The sequence below is a fragment of the Saccoglossus kowalevskii genome, chromosome 13 (assembly GCF_978046115.1).
Source record: "Saccoglossus kowalevskii chromosome 13, keSacKowa6.1, whole genome shotgun sequence".
NCBI classification, from domain to species: domain Eukaryota; kingdom Metazoa; phylum Hemichordata; class Enteropneusta; family Harrimaniidae; genus Saccoglossus; species Saccoglossus kowalevskii.
The window spans coordinates 22,416,335-22,439,803 of NC_140653.1; the positions used below are offsets into that span (position 1 = coordinate 22,416,335).

At 36.3% G+C, this 23,469-nt stretch overlaps 1 protein-coding gene across 3 annotated transcripts; it reads left to right on the plus strand.

The window, feature by feature from the left end:
- The first annotated feature begins 3,332 nt into the window (after nucleotides 1–3,332).
- LOC100378429 (betaine--homocysteine S-methyltransferase 1-like) lies at nucleotides 3,333–22,336 on the plus strand. 3 transcript variants are annotated; one of them, XM_085507078.1, is made up of 9 exons: nucleotides 3,333–3,413; nucleotides 13,045–13,126; nucleotides 13,501–13,648; nucleotides 18,382–18,500; nucleotides 18,782–18,973; nucleotides 19,156–19,303; nucleotides 19,429–19,611; nucleotides 19,921–20,149; nucleotides 21,644–22,336. In XM_085507078.1, exons 2-9 carry the CDS (start codon nucleotides 13,106–13,108, stop codon nucleotides 21,822–21,824), a joined length of 1,221 nt encoding a protein of 406 aa, XP_085363204.1. In that variant the 5' UTR covers nucleotides 3,333–3,413; nucleotides 13,045–13,105; the 3' UTR covers nucleotides 21,825–22,336. The 3 variants fall into 3 exon arrangements, with proteins under 3 accessions (XP_085363204.1, XP_085363205.1, XP_006819781.3); XM_085507079.1 differs by lacking the exon at nucleotides 3,333–3,413 and adding an exon at nucleotides 6,344–6,374; XM_006819718.3 differs by lacking the exon at nucleotides 3,333–3,413 and having other exon boundaries at nucleotides 11,649–13,126.
- Nucleotides 22,337–23,469: the final 1,133 nt, after the last annotated feature.

The window sequence follows — 23,469 nt, forward strand, 5'->3', positions numbered from 1 at the left end:
TGAAAACATGGCCAGAAATGTGTGAAGACATTTATAGCAAAACAAGCGAGATTGAACAAGCGGTCAAGCATGATTAAAGTACAAATTCCATGTGCTTCAGACGTCGTCGCATGCTGGATAATGTGGTAGTGATTGGTGAGATTTTGAACTTCACACCGGTCTGCAGGCCCTCGTGGTGATCAATATCTTAATTGTACTAGTTCGTACACTATTGCATATGTAAAACGACTGGCGCAATGATTGAACCATTTCAGTACCACAAACTGTTATCGGCTGTAAACCTCGTCACATCTAGACAGTACTTGGGAAAATAAGGAAAACTGTAACAGCGCCCCCTGGTGTTGAAATGCTATTTAAATGTCTACTGATTCCAATCTGCATATTTAGCTAATTACCATACTGAAGACATTTAATTTGCTCGTATGGTTAGCGGAAGGGGGGGGGGGTCAACGCTTTTGGTGTTCTACCCTCGTTCAGGATTTGAACTGTTCACGTCTTTTCTTGAAAAGGAAGGAAAACTGTCAGCGCCCCGTAGTGTTGAAATACCATTTTAGAATGACTGCTTCTAATTACCATAGACAAATTTGTTACAACTGTAAGGCCGTCGCTGATTGGCTGCTGAGCTAGAATGACGATTTTTGGTTTCAAATACCCCAGGAAAATGTTCCAGGTTCTTCGTGTAATTGGGTGTTCGTATTTAAGGGATTTTTCCACACAAAAACGCAGAATTCGGCCGAATTTTGTTATCTGTTGGCTTAATATTACGCCAACGGTTGTATTTTTGTGAAAGATTGGCATTTTTGTTCTGATTTGTAGGAATCTGAAAAACGAGTTTCACAATTGTCTCTTTAGTTTTATGCTGCATTCAAGATGGCGGTCGCCATATAGTAAATATCGTTATTTTATTATCACGTATGCGCCAGCTGACTGTGGATTGAGCATCTAATATGTGAACAACTTGCATATGGTTTGTAGCAATACAAATAAAAACATGTAGATCGACGTCAATGTCACACGTGAAAAATCGTTTTGACAAGTAAATGTATCTAATTTACATACACGCAATTTGGTAGTGTGCCATACATTTGCATATAACACAGTCTTACTTTTGTCAATATGCATTATGGCAGTGAATCCCAACCTCCAAGAGACTGACAGAAAATCATCTATGTGAAATTGATATTGCATTTCTTTGCAATTATTCAACATGGGGAATTGTCAACGATTGTGATTAAATATCATTTTCCTTATATACATTATATATATATTTATACTCCTACGACTACTATTTATCATAATGGGTGTATTTTTCTTGAGTTCCAAACTACTAATTTGGTATTTTATCAATAACATGACGAGTTTTGAGTTCCATGATGTAGGATATAATCAAGCGGGGTACAAATTGTCAGAAACCACTTGTCGAGAAAATACTGCCTTATTATAGAACTCTTACAGTGTGTTCTTCTGTTGATACACGAAACATTAATATGTTGAGAAATCTTAGTATTGCAGATTATTATACATTAATTTTGCATCATACCATATTGCAAACTCCAAATATGGAACGATTACGCGCGTAAATATCGTATCGCATTGTGTTGCGTGGCATGGCGTGGGTTTCATTTGGATGACAATCATCTCAATCAAAAGTTGGGAGAAAATACCAGAAAAAGTGGGTTAGGTTCTCGGGTATTTTTTTTTTAAATTTAAGACTAAAATTCCGTTCTGTCAATTCACACACTTTCAAAGTGTGCCAAAGACAAACCATATAGGCCACAGCTGCCGTTCCGTTATTCATTACTGTAACAGACAATTTATCTAATTTTTCTGACTTGCTTTTTGATCATTGTCTTGTGAGTTGCACAAAATACGACCAGACTTGTTCCATCTCTCTTCATTGCTCCAGGGATCTAAATATGCGGTTGAATGCCGAAGTCCTGTCCAGCAGGATTTATTTGGGAAACACGTTGGAGTGACATTGCTACGATTGACGCAATGTTTGCCAATAGAACACAATAATAGTACAACTGCAAATTTCTTGCGTAGTCAATTTGCAGTATACTGAAAATACTTTCACTCACACCTCAAATTGGCAAAGTGTGAGAAGCGGACAATTTTCGCAGTTTGGCAAAAGTTCATGTTCTCATCAGCATTGTTGATTTCTGCCATGTAGATATATTTTCATGCAAATATGTGCTGACCGTTGATAATTCTCAGCATTTATCAGTGAGAATTTGGATTCTCGTCATTAAACTGTTTTATTTCAGAATTTCACGGCAAAAAATATCAGATATTGGCTAGGACGATATGAAGTGTAGATGATCTGCGAGAAAGTGTCAGTTTCCCGCTCTAGGATTACTTTTGCAATTCAAAATTTCAGAGTAATAATAGTCTTCCTGTACATTGTATTTTCCCCAGCAATTGATATACAAATTAACTCAATAAACCATTAATAGAAAATTATATTTTTTTTTAAATTTACAAATGAGATTCAACACCATTTTACAATTTTTGTCATTACATTGAATATTTTTTTCATTTCCAATAAATGTGTTCACTTTTTGCTGCATATTTGCGAGCCAAGGCTAGTTTATTTAGCCATTGCTTGAACTTTACACCAAACACTGGGCATAGTTATCTAGAATGGAAACAAAAATAAGTTAGTCGGAATGAGTACTAACTCTAAACAGCTATAGTAATCAATACAACAATCAACTCCCAAACTGATTTGACCGCAACAGACTTGTTGTATAGCAAATATGAGAGAGGTTCATCGGTAGTACCTATATGTATAATATCAAAGTAATCGGACTTGATTATAAGTATCAAGTTTATTTTTCCCCAGGGTTATTAAGCACTTGATTCCAGTGATCAAATTGAAGATAAATTAAAATGTTTTGGAGAACTCCGTTAAAATGACAATTCTCCTCTAAAATTATAGTTTTAGTATCATCTAAGTCTATGTCAGTTATTTTATAGTTAGTCATCTGTAATAAGTTTTAATAAATGCAAACCATAGATCTTAGAAATTGTATGTGTTTGTGAAATATTTTCGATCGGCGGCCTGTGACGCTTCAGAGGGGGGGGGGGGGTCGATGATTTGTTGACTAAACCAGTCAGAGGGGATCTCGTTGAAATCTCGTTATATGCGTTGTTTCAAATGTATGTGTTATGTGTATGAGTTAAGCTACAAAATAAGATGAACGTAATGATAATAAAAAGATACATAATAATAAAATATATAGTAAAAATAAAATATAAAATTAAATTAAATTCACGCCGTACAATACATCAGATTTTAATCAGATTGGATGTCACGTGATACATTTCCCGGGCATGCGTAATCTGTAGATTGACATGATAGACGTTTGATCGGAAGAAGGAGAAACATTTCACGGCATTTCACTCGAAACGTAAGCATACCATGTTCATTTATTTGTGATATTCTGAATACGATACAGGCGATTAGTAGTATTTCACGTAATCAAAACCATTTGCCCATCACTCTAGTTTATTTGATGGCGCGTAGTGTCCATGTAGTATTGCTCTGCCATCAGCCATTATTATAGTATATATCCCCATACAACATATGTTTATTGTGTACCTGTAAATTACCAATACTGATATATATATATACAGATTTGTGTATGTATTTATAAACCCACTAGAATTCAAAGTGCCTGTGCAATGCCCCCACACACATCTCAAATTTTAGATCTGTGTCCCACCAAAATGGGCAGCTATTGATTTTTGGCGATCCGCTCCGCTTGGATTGCCCTTCAAATCATTTTTGTGTGCTTGTTGGCGATCCGCTCCGATAGGATTGCTCTTAAAAATCATAAATCAAATAGCTTCGCGCCAAATGTATCCTCTTCTACCAATTTCGCAAAACGGTTGGAAATAATAAATTTAGCAACAGAATACGTCCTAACTATAAAATAAAGTAACTTCTAAAGACTGAATGTTTTTGTTGTTGCAAACTTCGTATACGTGATTTGGTTTTAGTTATAAACCAACGTTAGTTTCACGTTCATGTCCTACCACGACAACAGCAGAAAACATGAGCGGAGCGGAGAGGATCATCAACCATCCTTCCGGCTTATTTTCACGTATTAATTGTTCTGTGATTTTTTTGGCTTGGCCGATATCGCTCAAACTTGGCAGGTAGGTCACACCTTCACTCTAGTTATTAGGAAAAATCTTTAAAAAACGGAGAAAACCGTTCCCATGGAAACAGCCAGAAAACTGATTTGTGTATAGCTTCGCGCCAAATGTATCTCCTCCTAGAAATTCAGGATACAACTTCTCAGACATCGTACTACCCATCTTGAGTGTGGGCACAAAGTTACTATTTGAATTTTTGATATCTTTTTTTAATTACCGAGAAATTTGACTCCAAAGTTGGGGTAACTGTCTTTTTGTTGTTGCAAACTTCGTATGCGATACTCGGTTCTAGTTATAAACCGACGTTAGCTTCATTTTCAGGTCCTTCCACGACAACAGCCGAGAACATGTTACTTGTCTTTTGAGCGGAGCGGATCGCCAACCTGTGTGTGTGTGTGTTTTACATTTTTCGGCGTCAGATACAGTAACATAGTTTTATTTTCTCGACAAGTGGTTTCTGACAATTTGTACCCCGTTCGATTATATCCAAAATCATGGAACTCAATCTCATCACATTATTGTTAGAATACCAAATTAGTAGTTTGGAACTCAAGAAATCCGGAAACAGTCGACCGTTTCAGGATAGGTGGGCGTACACGAACACGAGAAATATCTCAAATTTACTTGGATACGAGTAATCATTTTCAACAAAACAAGCCGGTAGTCTAGTTGGCGATCCGCTCCGCTCAAACAACAAGCAAAATGTTTTGGCTGTTTTTGGTAGATAATAAATTTGGGGCGAAAGTATTCCAATTAGTGACGGTACGACCTGCCTGTCAAGTATGAACAAAAATACCTAAAAGCCGTTGCTGGTGAAAAGTTACCCCAAGTTTGAGGTAAATTTGCTCGCTAATAAAAATAAACATAAAAAAACAGTAAATTTATGCCCACGCTCAAGCTGAGTAGAATGGGCTACGTTTTTTGGCTGTTGCCATGGAAACGGTGGGCCAGAATTTGTTTTCAGATTCTACAACCTAATTAAGTTAAGTGAAAGTGTGACTTGCCTACCAAATTTGAACCAAATTGGCCTAGCCAAAAAAATCACAAAAATCACCCCAACTTTGGGTCAAATTTCTCAGTAATGAAAAGAATATCAAAAATTCAAATAGTAACTTTGTGCCCACACTCAAGCTGAATAGAATGATCTATGTCTGATGTGTTGTATCCTAAATTTGTAGGAGGAGATAAATTTGGCGCGAAGCTATCCAAAAATCAGTTTGTTGGCTGTTTCTATGGCAACAGTGGGCCAAGATATTTTTCAGATTTATCCTAGTAACTAGAGTGAAGGTGTAACCTACCTGCCAAGTTTGAGCGAAATAGGCCAAGCCAAAAAAATCACAGAAGAATCAATACGTGAAAACACTGGAAATCTGTGACACACACGCACAATAAATGTGTTCACTTTTTGCTGCATATTTGCGAGCCAAGGCTAGTTTATTTAGCCATTGCTTGAACTTTACACCAAACACTGGGCATAGTTATCTAGAATGGAAACAAAAATAAGTTAGTCGGAATGAGTACTAACTCTAAACAGCTATAGTAATCAATACAGCAATCAACTCCCAAACTGATTTGACCCCAACAGACTTGTTGTATAGCAAATATGAGAGAGGTTCATCGGTAGTACCTATATGTATAATATCAAAGTAATCGGACTTGATTATAAGTATCAAGTTTATTTTTCCCCAGGGTTATTAAGCACTTGATTCCAGTGATCAACTTGAAGATAAATTAGAATGTCTTGGAGAACTCCCTTAAAATGACAAACAATTTCAGTATCATCTAAGTCTATGTCAGTTATGTTATAGTTAGTCTGTAATAAGTTTTAATAAATGCAAACCATATATCTTAGAAATTATGTGTGTTTGTGAAACATTTTCGATCAGCGGCCGGTGACGCTTCAGAGATGGGGTGGCGATGATTTGTTGACTAAACCAGAGGGGATCTCGTTGAAATCTCGTTATATATGCGTTGATTCAAATTTATGTGGCGAGAGTTAAACTACAAGATAAGATGGACGTAATGATAATAATACAAGTTACATAATAATAAAATATATAGTAAAAATAAAATAAAATATAAAATAAAATTATATTCACGCCGTACAATACATCAGATTTTAATCAGATTGGATATCGCGTACTTATGTCTGTAGATTGACATTATAGACGTTTGATTGGAGAAACATTTCACGGCATTTCACTCGAAACGTAAGCATACCATGTTCATTTATTTGTGATTTTCCGAATACGGTACAGGCGATTATTATTATTTCACGTAACCTTTGCCCATCACTCTAGTTTATTTCATGGCGCGTAGTGTCCAGGTAGTATTGCTGTATCATCAGCCATTATAGTATTTATCCCCATACAACATATGTATATTGTATACCTGTAAATTACCAATACTGATATATATATATAAAGATTTGTGTATGTATTATTAAACCCGCTGGAATAAGTGCCTGTGCAATGCCCACCCACACGTTTCTCATTTTAGATCTGTGTTCCACTGAAATGGACAGTTATTGATTTTTTTTTGCTGAAAATTATTACTCGTATCCAAGTCAATTTGAGATATTTCTCGTGCTGTAGCCACCCCGAACCTATCCTGAAACGGTCGACTGTCTCACTGTTTCCGGATTTCGACTCTCGCCGAAAGTGCGCCACCAAATGCCAAAATATGAAAAGGAAGCCATTCCCCTGAGCCGTACTTTTATAGCACTGCGTCATTCAACATATACTTTTAAACGATATGCTTACATATATTTATATTGCCTGAAAGACGATGTATGTATGTATGTATTGGGTGCTCCATCAGCTCAGTCATGCGAGAGGTTTTTCGGAACCAATCACAACGCGCGTAGTGGACAACTTCTGCACTAGCATAGCCAGACTATCAGATTCATTGGACAGGCTTGCTACATAAATTCATGTATTTCGAAGGGTCTCCATTCTGTCTACTTTATCGCATTAGTGGCAGAGTATTTATAATATTTGCTATACTGATGGCCAGCAGGACAGATCTCCAGAGAGAGTAATATAAGCTTGTCTATTAACTCCGATGTTCATGGGAGCAGACATAGCATTATCCTGGCCGGGTGTGCTTAGCAGTCGACTTGCCTCAGTATCAGTATTGAAGTATGAGGCATGGCAGGATGCCGCGATTTACTGATTCAGCCTGCGAGATGCATCGTTAAGCTTTACGCACTCTCAATGAATCTTTCTTTAAAGGCATGTATTTATCACTCCTGTCGTTTTCAGAGACAAGAATCAGAAATATAGTGAAAAAAAAACCTGCCACCACTGTCCCATTTTGGGATTCACATGTTTTATCTTCTGAGCTGCCCTGTTCAGGCATTTAAACGTACATTTAAGAAAACACAAGGAAAGGGTGCAAGAACTTGTTACTTTGCTATACAGAGGCAGCCAGTACAAAGTTTCCCGCACTAGGTAGGCAATAGAATAAATATAACTTTGTATGTACTGATAGGATTTTACCCTAGAATAAATGTACTTTATGGTTCAGGTATATATAGGCTATCTGTATATTTAATATACGGGAATATTTTGACTATTTACGTTTGTCCTACCTTTCATTTTAAAGACGGACTACACCAGTTTTATTAGATGTGTTTTTAATGTTTTCTGGTTTATTCAGAAATTTGGGGACTCGGTGTTTTATCGTGAATAAATGCATCATGTGTTTCTTTTGTATGTGGATTATTTTCTACAAAAATTATGTTTGTGCATGGGACACTATTTCAATATCACGTAATATTTTAAAATGTTTGCTTAGGTAGTAGTATGTGAGATAACAGTATGTCCACCTCGCCCCTCTAAACATATTAGGCACTGGTAATAAATTCAGCCTTCTAGTTTCTATGTTGTAATTAGGTGATGCGAAATTGTATTTGTAGTCGTCATTCAATGGGCATTACGTTTTATTTTATTTTAGATATTACATTAATGATTTATTTATTTTACGATTACCCAACCAAACACGACACGAACTTGCTTGCTGAATGTATGGACGAAACGAAGCAAAAAGAATGATAATTTGCCAAACGCTGCATATTCATTTTGTTTTCTCGTACATACGATCGTCGTTCCCACAAATTGTGGCGCATCGCACTAATTGAATATTCACCGTGTCGTTGCGTATGTGAATGGGAGTCACGATGAATGAACAGCTGGCGAAGTTCACGTGCAATGATCTGCGTGGTCACAACTACGTAACACCATTTCATTTTACGGATGTTATTCCCGCTATTTTAAACATGCATATGCGAGCATCTAAGCTTCCTGGTACGACAGCTCGATCATACGAGGACTAGCCTTAACCCATAACACACTCGTAAAAAACATGGGATTAAAATGTTGAATAGTATTAAAGCCATTAGTTTTATTCTCAAATAGTCTAAAAGAAATGTCGATGTCGTTTTGTTTGAAAATAAAACTGAAGCGCACTATCTGATATGTGATTGCTCATATCTCGTCACATATGCGTTGTTTCAAATGCATGTGGCGAAAGTTAAACTACAAGATATGACGAGTCACACATTTTGGCATATTCCGAAAGCTTTTAAAAACAAATATTACAAATTGAAATCTCAAAAAAATCATAGAATTGGCACAGGAGATAATCCGTTGTTCGTTTTTGTCACTTTTGGGTTCATCAATGACAGGTATGTCAACCATTACAAAAATAGGAACATAATTTAACAGAACGTACACAAGACCAGACTTGTATCATGTATCTTGTATCATGTAAACTACTAGCAAGTAATAGTGAAAAGGGCTAACAGCGTTGGCAATAGGGTTCAAGCCAACATTGCCTACAACGAGTAACGTGTCAATACGACTCTCCTGTACTGTATATACGATTTAGACCTTTGTAAATTAGACATGCAGCATGGGAAAAAAGATACACGTGGTTTGCAGGAATATAAATAAAAACATGCAGATTGTCGTCAATGTCAATCACCCTTGAAACAATTTTGCGATTGGTTAACTCATTCAAATTCAGGAAAAACAACACGCCATATCGAAAACATTCATAAATGCAGTTTAGTGGTTGCCCCCCTCGCATACACACATTTTCATGTTCTGATTCATCTACTAAAATACTGATAGAAAAATTAATATTTCATTAAAATGTTGCATGCATTCATAATATGGGGGATGTATCAAAGATTGGCATGAAATAGATCATTTCAATACAAGGGACAAAAAAAAACAAAAAAAACACCATACCAAAAATATCTTGCGTGTAACACGATCAATGTAATTTGAGGTTATTACGAGGATACTCCAAAGTATGCACGAAGACATAATAACCTTATTATTATACATCTTTTCATTCCAAGGGATATATCATGGGAACGCCGAAATCTATGGGGGGGGGGCGTCCAGCAAAAGAGGCAACTGAATGTCATTAGTTGCATAGTCGATCTTTAAGGTTCCTGTTATTTATTGCCGTAATGAGTTTCAGTGTCGACCATGAACGAAACGAACCCATAAAACTTCATTCAATAGATGAAATGGTTTCCCGTGAGTTCAACAAAGTATGTCAATTTCTTTCAAAACAGACAATAATGCAACAACTCCGGGTGAAATAACAGGTGTAAACAACTCAGTTAACAACTAGGCAGACCGCGCAAATTGCATTTTCCATAACGCACTGGTGCAATTCTGTATTTTTATGGTTAATATTTAATTTTATAAAGTAACACTTGCGCTTGACAAGAAGAAGCGCAAGTTGCACGATCTTCAGAGTTTCGCCCTTCAGTAGTGGTTGATCATATTTACGGGGTAGATTGGCGATCCGCTGTCCTGTACACTTCTACTGGGAGCCACAGTCGAAATAAAATGGCGTCCAATTTTGCTTCGGTCATCCTGGGATGTTCTACACTCTAAATAAACTACACTGATTTACTGAAGCGTATATGTAAAACGTGGCTTGACAGAGTCCTATCTATATTTTAAAACTGTAGACTGTTGTACCGTTTGAGGAGCACAAAGTAAAGTATCAAAGTAGACAGTAGTCACGAAAACATGTCTATAACACATTTCTTGTTTCCAATACTAGTAGTCGGGCAGAGCGGAAACTACCCCAATGTCGTCAGGTCTTTGCATGTTCTTTGTGTAGCACGCCGTTGCCTTCAGAATTCCAATCCAGTCACTGCGAAAGTTTCAACATCCCAGTCCGTCCAAATAAAGTAGATAACTGTTGAGCACTCAATAAATTGGCACTGAAAAATATATAAATTCATAACAAAAAGTGAAAACTATTTATTCTACAATCTTAAAAATCGTTTTGACATTTTGACAAAACTCTGTTTGACATTTTATCACTCTGTAACTTGTATAACCTGCTGGCCCTCTTCAGACACAATGAAATGGTCAGTCTTTCTCTACACGGTTTCCGCAAACAATAGAGAACTAAACTGGCCCGGCTAATACCAGTTCCCCTGATTAAACCCTACTGCTCGTCTATGCGACTACTAAGTAGAAATTGCAGGACCCACTATAATTGATACTTATTTTGGTGTAAACATCTCTCGTTTAAATATTCTCCAACATTACAAGTTGTTAAAATTGAGAAAGTAAATGTGTCGACAAATATTTGAGACATATTTTGGTGTAAACAACTTTCGTTTAATTAATTTCCCCGATTACAAGTTATTAAATTGAGAGAATAAATGTGTGGACAAATATTTGATACTTATTTTGGTGTAAACAACTGTCATTTAATTAATTTCCACCATTACAAGTTTTTAAATTTAGAGAATAAATGTGTGGACAGAAATTGGCCATATATTTGTGTGTGAATACCTGCCGTTTAATTAATTTATACCTTTACAAGTTGTTAAAATGAGAGAACAAGTGTTTCGACAAATATTTGGAACTTATTTAGGTGTAAGGAACTCGTGTGTGATTAATTTTCACCATTGCAAGTTGTTAAAATAATGAAATAAATATACTGGTATTATTAGATATTTGATTTAATTGTGAAACTTTCTAACTAAATGTTGACTTCGAACCCTCAATCAACAATTCCGCAGACATAGTAATACCAATGCACCACAGAAGATATTCATCCGTTGCCTGAGTTGTATCGTAATATAGGGAAAACCATCGTGGCACTTTAATATCTCGCAAAACTTACCTTGACTTGGGTCTTCTGTTTATCCTTTGTCACAATCTGGTAAATGTGGCGGTCGGCTAACTACTTCAATGTTTCGATTTGTTGAATGAAAAAGCCAAATCGATTGCTTTGGTTCCGGTGAGTGTTTATTTAGTAGTATTCGAACCTTTGTCGTTTGTATTAGACGGTTTTTCATTTCCCATGTTTGATACGAAGTAATATGCGACCACGTTTTATTGTGATTTTGCAAGTGACCTAGTTACAACCATACGACCATGTTGCAACGAAGTGCGTAACCTTTGGCGTGACCCCACTGACTATACGATTGGTCGGGTTTATTACCATTATATTGTGATTTGTTCCACCTTACGAGGGGCGTTCAATAAGTAATGCCCCTGACCCATTTCCCATAGCAGGAAATTAATGAAATAGAAACCACCCAGAGTTATGCATTTCTCCCATCGTTTGATGCAGCTCTGGACACCGTTTTTGTTTTTGTAAATCACGTCGTAACTTAGGAAATCAATACATCATCTGGGAAACGCTTTCCTTTCAAAAACAACTTCATGGCATGGAAGAGATGAAAGTCAGAGGGTGCAGAGAGTAAGGGGTGGAGGTGGATTTCATAGCCCGTGCTTCTGATCTGGCGACATGCGAGTTGTGGACCGGATCGTTGTCCTGCAGGAGGAGGATACCTTAAAGTTTGCTGATCTTGCCCCGTCTCTTGATTTTGATAGCTTCTTATAAGTTCATCAAAAATGAAGCGTAATAGGCTTTTGTAATTGTGGTACCTTTTGCCAGGAAATATATCATCACTACTCCGTCCTGGTCCCAGAAGACTGTGAACATGACCCTGTCAGCGGAGGGCTACAGTCCAAGTGCTTCCACTGCATTGTCTGGGCTTTGGTCTCTGGATCATAGTGATGTGCCCAAGTTTCATCCTGTGTAATCAGTCTTTTGAAAAACTTTGACTGATCTGCTTGGCACATCTCCAAATTCATCCTGGAGCACTCGACCCGTTCTTGCTTCTGGAAAGGTGTGAGCAACCTGGGAATCCATCTGGCATACACCTTATGCACATACAAATGGTCATGAATGATAGTTTCCACTTACCCTGTACTAATCTTGACCTATTGGGCTATGTGGCGAACAGTAATGCGTTGATCTTTCAAAATGGCTGCCTCAACTTGACGGACAGATGCCTCACCAATGGCAGAAGAGGGACGACCAGCTCTAGGAGCTGTTTCAACAGACTTCCGGCCATGTTTGAATTCACGATGCCAGCGTTTTACAAGGTCATATGATGGGACATCATCACCATAAGTTCCTTTCATTTCATCAAAAGACTCCTTTGGTGTGCGTCCTTTCAAATACAAAAAACGGATCACTGCTCGACACTCAACTGGCTCCATTTCACACCTGACTCAGTTTAAACATCTGTAAATCAGAAACCACAATTAGTTCAGAGCTGTTTTGTGCAACATAACCCATAAAGATGTAAATCATTACACATCGTGACACATGCAAAATGTCATTAGATCAGACAACTGGAAGTTGGTCAGAGGCATTACCACTACATTACTTATTAAACGCCCCTCGTATTTGTAATTTGTTTATACTGAGCAAACGATCCCGATTGAAGGTCATGTATTTGGTGACGTCACCAATTCGTGTGTAGGCACGTCTTCTTGTATTGTGCCCAGTGTTATATATATTCTCTACTATCTTAAGAACCACCCAACTGTAACTCCGTGACCCGACTAGCAACGACGTTTCCACTGGTAGGCAAAAGATGAATAACAGCCAAAAGTCGGTAAGATTTTTTTCCTTGAAGTCTAATAATGTGACAAATGTAGCAAATTGACGAGTGTATTGTATCATAGAACGGATATCAGGAAAGGATATCTATCGTCGCTAATCCCTGCTTATCATTGACAGACACTACCTCCTTGCGTAATATTCCATGAACACTAGGATTAATAGTATTCTCTGCATTGTTATGTTTCGCTTCTTGCGATTTCCAGGAGATTTTTCTTTTATAAAGGACACAAAATTCAACACAATTCTCCATGATTTGTTTATATTGCAATTTGTTTAATTTGAGACCACGCCTAAAATACTTGGCAGATTGACTGGACAACTGATGACGTTTCTGAACAAGATTATTATTTTGTCTTGTTTTGAAAGGGTGAAAAGCCTAGAGGAATTTTGGAGCGATTGGATGCTGGTGAAATAGTGGTTGGTGATGGTGGATTTGTATTGGCACTAGAGAAGAGAGGTTACGTGAAGATGGGACCATCAACTCCCGAGGCTGCAGTAGAACACCCAGAAGCAGGTAACCTCATTTATTAATATCGACATAAAACCATGTTTTCAACATTATGTGATGTTAGTACATACTAGTACATTGATGACATCATCGATGTAATTGTCTTACATTCCATGAATGTACACCTTATCAGTTTATATGGAAAAGTATATATCATAATGTTCCAAGACAAATTTGCAGCAAAAATTTGACTAAACCTTAATTAAGCAATTTTCCAACCAAATTTGAATACAGTGGCCCCTCGCTAAGTCGCGCCTCGGTAAGTCGCGATTCGGCTAAGTCGCGGGTACTTGGATGGCTCCCAAAATTTCTATTGTTGTTTTGACGCTGTCAGAACTTTTCCCGAAAAACTGAGAGAAATTATCTATGAAGGTGGTTATTTTGACGAACATGTTTATAATTGCGATGAAACTGGTTTATTTTGGAAGCTGTTACCGTAGAAGTCGCAAGCAACAGCAAGCGGCCCACATAATATCAGACACAAACAAAATAATCAACGCAATGTTTACAGCAAACATAATCATGATTTTATTCGAATACTGCCTGACACATGTGATGATACATCAATTAACTAAACCGAGGGTTTATATGTGCTTTTTATATGTTTTTCAATGCACGACCTCCCTCTTTCACGACGTCCCTCGGTAAGTCGCGGCCCTCGATAAGTCACGGTTTTTGCTTGGATCCCAACACCCGCGACTTAGCGAGGGGCCACTGTACTACCAATTCACATTAATGTCGGCCCCACAATTCTTTAAATGGTATTTTTGTGTAAAAGTTGACACGCTTGTAGCATTTCTAACGAAGCCCGCTCAACAATTGCACAGATACACTATAAACGTTGGTTTGAAATTATTGCTTGTAAATAACATAGCATTTCGATTCTCACTGGTGTCATGTCCATATTGCATGACGGTTTATATACCACATGGATTGACTTGATGTATCGAGCCAGGAGACAGATGCATTGGGTTGGAATGATAGTGCTTTCCTGTACGCGAGATTAAGGAACCACATGATAATCTTATGCAACCTCGTATCTCGCGCTAACTTGACTCAAATGGTCAAATGTTTTTCTTTTTTTTTTTCTTTTTTTTTTTTTATTTATTTATTTTTTTTAATTTTTTTATTACTTTAAATAAATTCATTTACAAAAAAAAAGAAAGAAAAAAATTACAAAAAAAAAGAAAAGTGGATGGCTTAAAAGAAGTGGAAGTGTGGGGAACATTATTGATAAGCTGACAAATCTGGCTAATAAGTGAATTACTCATAATTAAAATTATTCCATTTTTCATTAAATTTAGACATTGAACCATTATTGATAGCTATTTGTCGCTCTACAATGCGAGTGTTTAACATTATACTCTCCACGACTTCCACCTTTGGGACAGAACCTCTTTTCGATTCAGAATAGAGGTGCTGTTTACAGATTAAAATAAAAAGGTTGAGAAGATTACAATAAAAACTGCCATGTATTCCAAAACAAATATCCCTGTCAGACAATAAAATATCAACGTTTGTCCATTTTTTCCAGAGTTGCTGACATTTCCCCCAAAATCTTCTAGTAATAGTACATGTAATAAAAAGATGCTCAAGAGTTTCAATATCAGCGTTACAAAAAGTGCACAATGTACTATCAACTAATTTCCATAAGCACAAAGTGTTATTTGTGTAAATTGCCCTATGTAAAAATTTATAATGAAATACCTGCAGCCTGGAATCAAATGTACAGAGAAATGGTAGTTTAAAAATGGGTTTCCAATCTTCGTCCGGAATTTGAATTTCAAGCCGTTTTTCCCATTTATTTTGACAGCCCAAAGAAGGTACATTTTTCCTAACCAAATCCGAATACATTTTTTTGTGAGGTTTAGGTTTGTCTCTAACATTAAGGACAAAATAATTGTCAATTGAATTTAATTTCTTAGGATTCTCCTGCAACTCCTTTTTCCATGACCTGGGAATAGCTTTTAACACAGATTGAAATTCCAAAAAATTAACATTGCAGTCGTATTTACACTTGAAATTTTCATAACTTAAAAAATAACCATCATCTCCTAATAAATCATTTACATACCAAATATTCTTTTCCTGCCACAACCTCCTGTTGACATAATCATCTTTTATAGCAATATTTGAATTATGCCACAAAACCTGACTTTGATAATTAAATTTTTGATGATTTATACAAGAATGCCAAATGTCCATTATTTCCGACCAAAAGTTATTTTTAATTGAAGTAATATACTTTTTAATAAAATTTGCATCTGCTTCCCAAATCTTATAATGTCCAAATTTCCTAAAAATATTAAAATGAAGTATTTTCCACGGGTGAGCACTTTTTTCTTGGGACTTTTTAATCCAAGTTAATTTTAATGCCTTGGAAAATAGTGTTAAATTAGGTAAATTTAAACCACCATATTCAACACCACGACTAAGAGTAGCCCTGGATATTTTAGCTCGCCTACCACTCCAAATAAATTGATTAATAATTGCATTAAGACGATTCATAAGTGCACTAGGAGGGGATGGCAAGGAGGAAAATAAATGGATTAGTTGTGAGATTGCAAGATTTTTAACAATTGTAACTTTACCCAAAAGAGATAGTGGTCTACAGCCCCATGAAGCAAACAAGGAAGAATTTTTTTTCAATTTATCTTCATAATTTAAGACCACCATGTTTTCTAAATTAAGGTCGAAGATCAGTCCCAATAATTCAAAATTATTTTCTAACCATATTAAATTAAATGTGGGGCATATTCTGTCACTGCATCCCTTTTTTGACCCAAACCAAACAGCCTTTGTCTTGCCTACATTCAATTTCAGGCCTGAAACTAAAGCAAAATTCTTCAGTACCTGGAAGACAGTACGTAGAGAGGATTCTGAACCATCTAATGTTAAAAATGTGTCATCTGCATACTGACTTAATAATAATGTTTTATTATCAATCTTTATTCCTTTAATATCACGATTGTTTTTCAAAGCCTGGGCCAGAAATTCGACTGCAATAATAAAAATGTATGGAGACAAGGGGTCTCCTTGCCTAACACCCCGGGATACTTTAAACATTTCACTTGCATGTCCGTTATTTATAACACATGAGACAGAATCCTTGTAAAGACATTTAACCCAACTCCTAAAAGAAGCACCAAAATTAAATTTTAAGAGAACCTCATCAATGTAGCTCCATTCAATAGAGTCAAAAGCTTTTTCGAAATCCAACAATAACAACAGACCAGGAATTTTGTTAAGCTCAGTGTACTGCAACACGTCATACAAGTAACGAGTATTTTCACCAATGAACCTATCTTTAATATATCCTGTTTGAGAATCACTAATAATATCCGGAAGAATCGTTTTAAGTCTCTCGGCTATACAGCCTGAAGCCAGCTTGTAATCTGTATTCAATAATGAGATCGGACGCCAATTTTTTAGAATGGATTTGTCCTTATCTTTCAAATGGCCAAATGTTTACCTTGGTTTGATACGTGTTACCATGAGCATTCCACTTCCCCCCGTTTCCAAATTTAGTTACTGTGTTTCAAATTTACGTACGTCAGAGACAACATGGATGCACCATTTTCCGAACATCATTCCACCACTGAATTAATCGTATTATGGTTGATGTCTATTTTGTTGAATCAACTTTCATATTTGTGTCATAAACTCAAATAAATATAATGTAAACCTGAAAAATAACGTGTTTTTATATTAGCACTTGACGTCTACGTCACGAGTGTACTTTCCCCAACGACAACAATTTGATTGTATTGCTTTACGGTTCATTGAATTCTGCTACCCTCTAAGTAGGGACAAATGTTATTTACTGCTCAATCAAAACAGCCCTTGAACTAACAATGAATTTGAACTATGACCATTCAAGACAAAGTGAATAGATCTCTAAAATTAGAAACTACACAATTTGGTTGCTTATGTGTATAAAGGGTAAGAACTGTTTTTTGAGTAGTGAGGAACATCAGAACAACGAGTGAGTTTACAGTAACATCAGCTCGATTGGCGACGAAGGGAGCTGCAGTCAAATGGACTGTCGGTGAACCGTCTAATCTTACTATTATGATTAAGTCGTCACCCTGGAGTTGTTTATAGTTAGTGATTTTATCAGTCATGGATTGGATCTACTGTATATTACGAATAAATCTACTAAGCGTTACATACTGGACTACACGTATCTGTATCTCTTCTCTGTGTACGTCCTTACCGCCTGATAACGATTCCCGTACGTACCTCTAGCCTACCAACTTATGAAGCTAATTCTACAATTGCTGAGTTCCTCCAAACTCGGTAGAAACCCCGAACACACTTGATGGTAGAAGCCCTAACTACACTAATTACTACTCGAATTGCTTAGTTATATTGAACAAACCTTACCACTTTGTATGTATCAAACGTCGAGGATTGGGCTATACGAACCTATTTATACAAGTTGATATCGATGGAAACAAGTTTAGCACACATTATGCAATCAAAGAGGTATTTTAAGTAATACCAGTAGCTAGTACAACTGACAACAGTTAGTTGGATGCTTCAATCTAATGAAATATTCTCTTGCGCTTTTTTTCAATACAGAGCCAGGGTATATTAATTTTGATTATATTATTAATAACCACCCTTCTAACAAACCACTTCACATTCATATGCAAATAAGTTCTGTAATTCAATTCTTCAGTAGTTGACGGCGAAACAAGTCAGTGGCTTATTTTCTTCTGTTCTCTGCTCTTCAGTTCGTCAGTTACATCGTGAATTTCTCCGTGCTGGTTCTGATGTTATGCAAGCATTCACTTTCTATGCCAGTGATGATAAGTTGCAGAACAGAGGATATATTAATTCAAAGACATTGACTGTGAGTAATCAAAAAACTGTCAATCGTTAATGAAGAATTAGCTAGATCGATCCGAATGGACTAGTACATATATAACATTGACTATTGTATAAATTAGTGACCAGTTTAGACATCCTCATTACTGAACATTTACACATTAGATAATTATAATTATCAATAGTGAAGGTAAGCGTATATATATATATATATATATATATATATATATATATATATATATATATAAATATTAATATCATAATGGTTTATACTTATAATAAATTTAAATAAATCGATTCACCCAGAGCAAGGTTATAAACACTGCAGCCTGCGCCATAGCCAGGGAGGTGGCAAACGAAGGTGGTGCTTTGGTGGCTGGAGGCGTGTCACAAACACCAACATATCTCAGCGGTAAAGGCAAAGGATTTACCCAGAAGGAGTTTCAGAAACAAATGAGCGTATTCATGGAGAATAAAGTAGATTTCCTTATAGCAGAGGTAAGATTATAATTGAATACCCTTCCCATATCCGATAGTTTGTTTTCAAATTGTATAATGCCCATACTATCCAATACACTTTATTCATAATACATAATGATCGAATTTTGTAGGTTCTCACGGCCAGTGATTTTGTAGTTTTTTTTTTATATTCGCCGACTTCGTACTATTTATATCTGTAGTATTTTGAGCACATAGAAGAGGCTGAATGGGCAACAGAAGTATGTAAAGCTACTGGTTTACCAGTTGCCACTACGCTATGTATAGGACCTGATGGTGATCTGCATGGAGTGTCAACGGGTGAATGCGCTGTCAGATTAGTTAAAGCAGGTAACGATATATATATATATATATATGCTCATTGTGTTTCGGATTCACTGTTGGAACTGTCTCCTTGAACAGGCAGCCAAATTTATAAACTAAAAACAATTCGCACTATTATTTATGTCTTACAGGTGCAGATATTGTAGGTATTAATTGCCATTTTGACCCTACTACCAATCTTGCTGCTATACGTAAAATGAAGACTGCCCTGGATGCTGCCGGACTCAAAGTTCATTTGATGACTCAACCATTAGCATATCATACACCGGATGTTAATAAACAAGGATTTATTGATCTACCGGAATTTCCATTTAGTGAGTATCCATTGTTATTATTCTCCCTTATATATGCATATGCATTATATATGTATATGAACCCGTGTAAAACCAAATTTGGACGTGCACTGCCCGACGATCCATAACTGTGTGCTACATATACAAACTTAAGAAAATGCACAGTAAAATATTTAGCTGATGGTATCGTTGATTGTATCAGCAACCTGATCACGTTGTCTGTAGTGTTACTTAATTTAGTAATCAGAGTACCCAATTTTCCAGTACAAAATTCCATTTCGTGTTAAATCAAGGATTTAATCAAAGTATGCATTGTTTTTTTTCCCACAGGTTTAGAGCCACGTGTGTGCACACGTTGGGAAATACAAGCATATGCACGTGAAGCTTATAAAATGGGCGTGAGGTATATTGGAGGTTGCTGTGGTTTCGAACCATACCATATACGTGCCATTTCTGAAGAATTGGCACCAGAACGTGGTTTCTTGCCCCCAGGATCTGAGAAGCATGCCCCGTGGGGGGATGGTCTTAGGCTACATACCAAACCATGGGTCAGAGCGAGGTATGCAACAAAGTTGTTTTATTTTGATTCGGTCAATTCTGAGTGCTCTAATATGACTGCGCCTTGCTACACTCAATTGAGTGGTTTGAATGGCTTTAATGCCACCTGTAGCGCAGAAAAATACCTGAATATTCCATTGGCAATAAGACTATTCTGTATAGCGTTTCATTGACATAAACTTAAACTAGGTCATAGTGACCATGAATACTTGGCCTTATCAATACGAAGTTGTCTGACGTCAGTGATTCGACTTGAGGGAGCCTATCTAGTCACTGTAGCTACGTGTTTATTCCTCTTTCGCGCCGCGGTTATTATGGTTTAGATAGGATGGCGCGGTCATCAGTTTGAATCGCGTTCATTGTGTGTTTATATATTCCTATTATCCCTGTAATTATATTATTCATATTTTCAGAAAGTTGAGATATAATAGATAATGATTGTTTTCATTATGTGTTAATGTTTATTCAAGAGACCAAGTTACCGAAATTATTTAAAAGCTACCAGAAAATCGCGTTTAGTCATCCCACATGACATTTCTGAAAATGCAAGATTGTCTATTTGTGAATTCGCGTTCAACTATCAAATAGATTCGGGTGTGCACTCCTTTCATGCAGTAGGTTCTTTAACGAGATTTTGTCAACATAATATGTAACTAAATCCCTAGATAACGCATTCCCACTGTCATTCTGATAATTCGCATTATATTGTACTTGATTATTATTAATACTTCTTTTTATTTGCGAGTGGCAAACTGAATAGCGCACATAATGCGTTACCAAAAATTTACTTTAGACTTGTATATCCAATACATATTTTGTTTACAGGGACAACAACACGTATTATTTTCTATGACAATTATCAAAATAGATATGAAGCCATTTTAAGTTCATATTCTTCATATTGCTAAAATAAAACAAATCAGATCAGATTATGTACTGAATTAGAATTAAACATTGTTTTGTTTTATTACCAACTCATATATTGTCTCTGCTGGTGGATACACTTGTTGTAATCGTGAATTGAGCAGAATCAATTCGAACCATGTATACATGACTTTATACGTTGTTTGTATTTTACAAAAGTCAGCTGTTACGTTACCATCACTGTGTGGCGATGTTCACTACACGCCATTTCGAATTGTTGTGTTTAGGAAAATGCGTGTGACAGGGTAGAGTGCGCGTCTACCTGCTGTGGCGAGGCACTTCTCGTGTTCTTGATTTCATATACCGTGTTTTATGTTGTAATATACGTGAGCTCCAATACTTATTACTTGTTGTAAATTATGAAAATGCTGTAAAAACACAAACACTAATTTATAGTACACAGATTAGTTGCCAAATGTCGGATTGACAACCATCTAATGTGTGTCTATTTCCCATGAATATTCATTTTATATTCACCTATTTTATATTCACCTATTGTGTCATTGGAACGCAAAGATCCTGCCATTATTTGGTAATATTGCACTCACTGTTTTTTTTTTAAATTTTACAGAGCTCGCCGCTCTTACTGGGGGAATTTGAAGCCCGCCTCAGGTCGGCCATTCTCTGCGAGTTTATCCACGTCAGATAGCTGGGGTGTAACTGCTGGTGATCAGGAGCTGGAACAGAAAACTGATAGCACAACTGACGAAGAACTCAAGTCTTTATTCTCTCATTCCGAAAACTCGACATAGCATGTGTTAAACTATGAGATATATAATATTCATTGTATAGTACATAGCTTCCCAAATTAACAAACAAAATAATGTTTAAATACAGGAGTGTAAAATACAATACTTCACCAAACGAAATACCGAGATATGGTCTTGCCAGTTTTTAGACTACTAGAATGTATGGAATTTTGCATTAATATTGTTGTTTAGCTATTCCATCTTCTTTTTACTTGTAATTGGTGTGCAATAATAAATAAATTAGTAAATAAGTTAATAAATATAGATTAATAAATTGATAGATGAAATAATGAATACGTTTGGCAGAAACTGCTAGTTTATGCGACTTCTCAAGAGTCGCGTTTAACCACTTTTGTATGTTCAGAATATATTCTCAGAACCGGCACAACAATCACTACGTTACCAGTCTATTCAGGCTAGCTCTGTGTATTCAAAATATCTGTGGTTTACTATCTAGGTAGGATGAACAATATAAACTGACATATATTACATATATGGACTTGAACTCCTAGCAATCATGTCTCGAATCTATTTTGTAATTGCATAATTCACTCTTGCATTCTTATCACTAAATTACCCAGAATTCTCTATGTTTTGTATCATTGGATATTGATTTCTCCAGTGGTTTTTACCATTGAACTACCATTTCGGACCCTATTAAATTCCCAATAGGTTTACTATATTTGTTTTTCGAAAAATTTGTTTTGCAATGTGTGATCAAAATGTCAAATTTACCTCGAAGTCTGGCGACAACAATTCATAGATGTGCTAATAAGATGCTAATTTTTGGGAAATATAATCACCAACATTAGTACTCTCCCTATTACCTGGTAGATAATTTGCATATATTTGTTATACATCCATACAAAGACACAACCAGGGCTTGACATTTTCCAAGAATTATATAGTGTATTTGTAAACGAAGTTTTGTTTATTCCACTACTATAGCAAAATAATTAAATTTGGAAGAAAAAAAAAAACATTTCGAAAAAATATGTAAGTTCTCAGAATGCATGAATCACTCCACAGATGGGCTATATGTGTTCAAATTTGTGCAAATAACACAAGAGTGTGAGTAAGCACATACACTATGTCTCCCAGTGTGAAATGGAATTGTGTATTGCAATACTAATTCTAAGACAACTATGTATTCAGCAGAGTGCTAGTGTGATGCCATGCCCAATAAAAGCGCATCATGTTACTACTATTTCACACAGTAATACGAGGTTATTGCGAAGATACCTCAAAGTATGCACGAAGACAGTACAGCGGCAGAATCGACCGACGCGCAGCGGAGGTCAATGCGACGACGTACTGTCTGAGTGCGTACTTTGAGGTATAATATTCGTAATAACCTTATTATTATACATCTTTTCATTCCAAGGATACATCATGGGAATGCCGAAATTCAAAAAGTGTAGAACATAATCAGTCTGGTCAATCCCTGGTGGCAGCCATGTTTGTTTTTATTATTAGAGAACGCTTACGCGCGTAATCATTCCATATTTGGAATTCGCATTTCCTAAAATGATAGAATGAAACTTTCCCGTAAAATACCGCAAAAGTATGACACGCTATAACTTATGGCGTTACGGTGACAGATGTATAATAATATAGATCATATTTAAGTTAAAAGATACATCCGACA

What these genes read in the sequence shown, in the direction of transcription:
- LOC100378429 (XM_085507078.1), top strand. Translation starts at nt 13,106, where the DNA reads ATGAATAACAGCCAAAAGTCG. An exon ending in TTAATTCAAAGACATTGACT is followed by an intron (nt 18,501 to 18,781) that starts GTGAGTAATCAA and finishes CGATTCACCCAG; the next exon opens with AGCAAGGTTATAAACACTGC. An exon ending in TAGATTTCCTTATAGCAGAG is followed by an intron (nt 18,974 to 19,155) that starts GTAAGATTATAA and finishes TTATATCTGTAG; the next exon opens with TATTTTGAGCACATAGAAGA.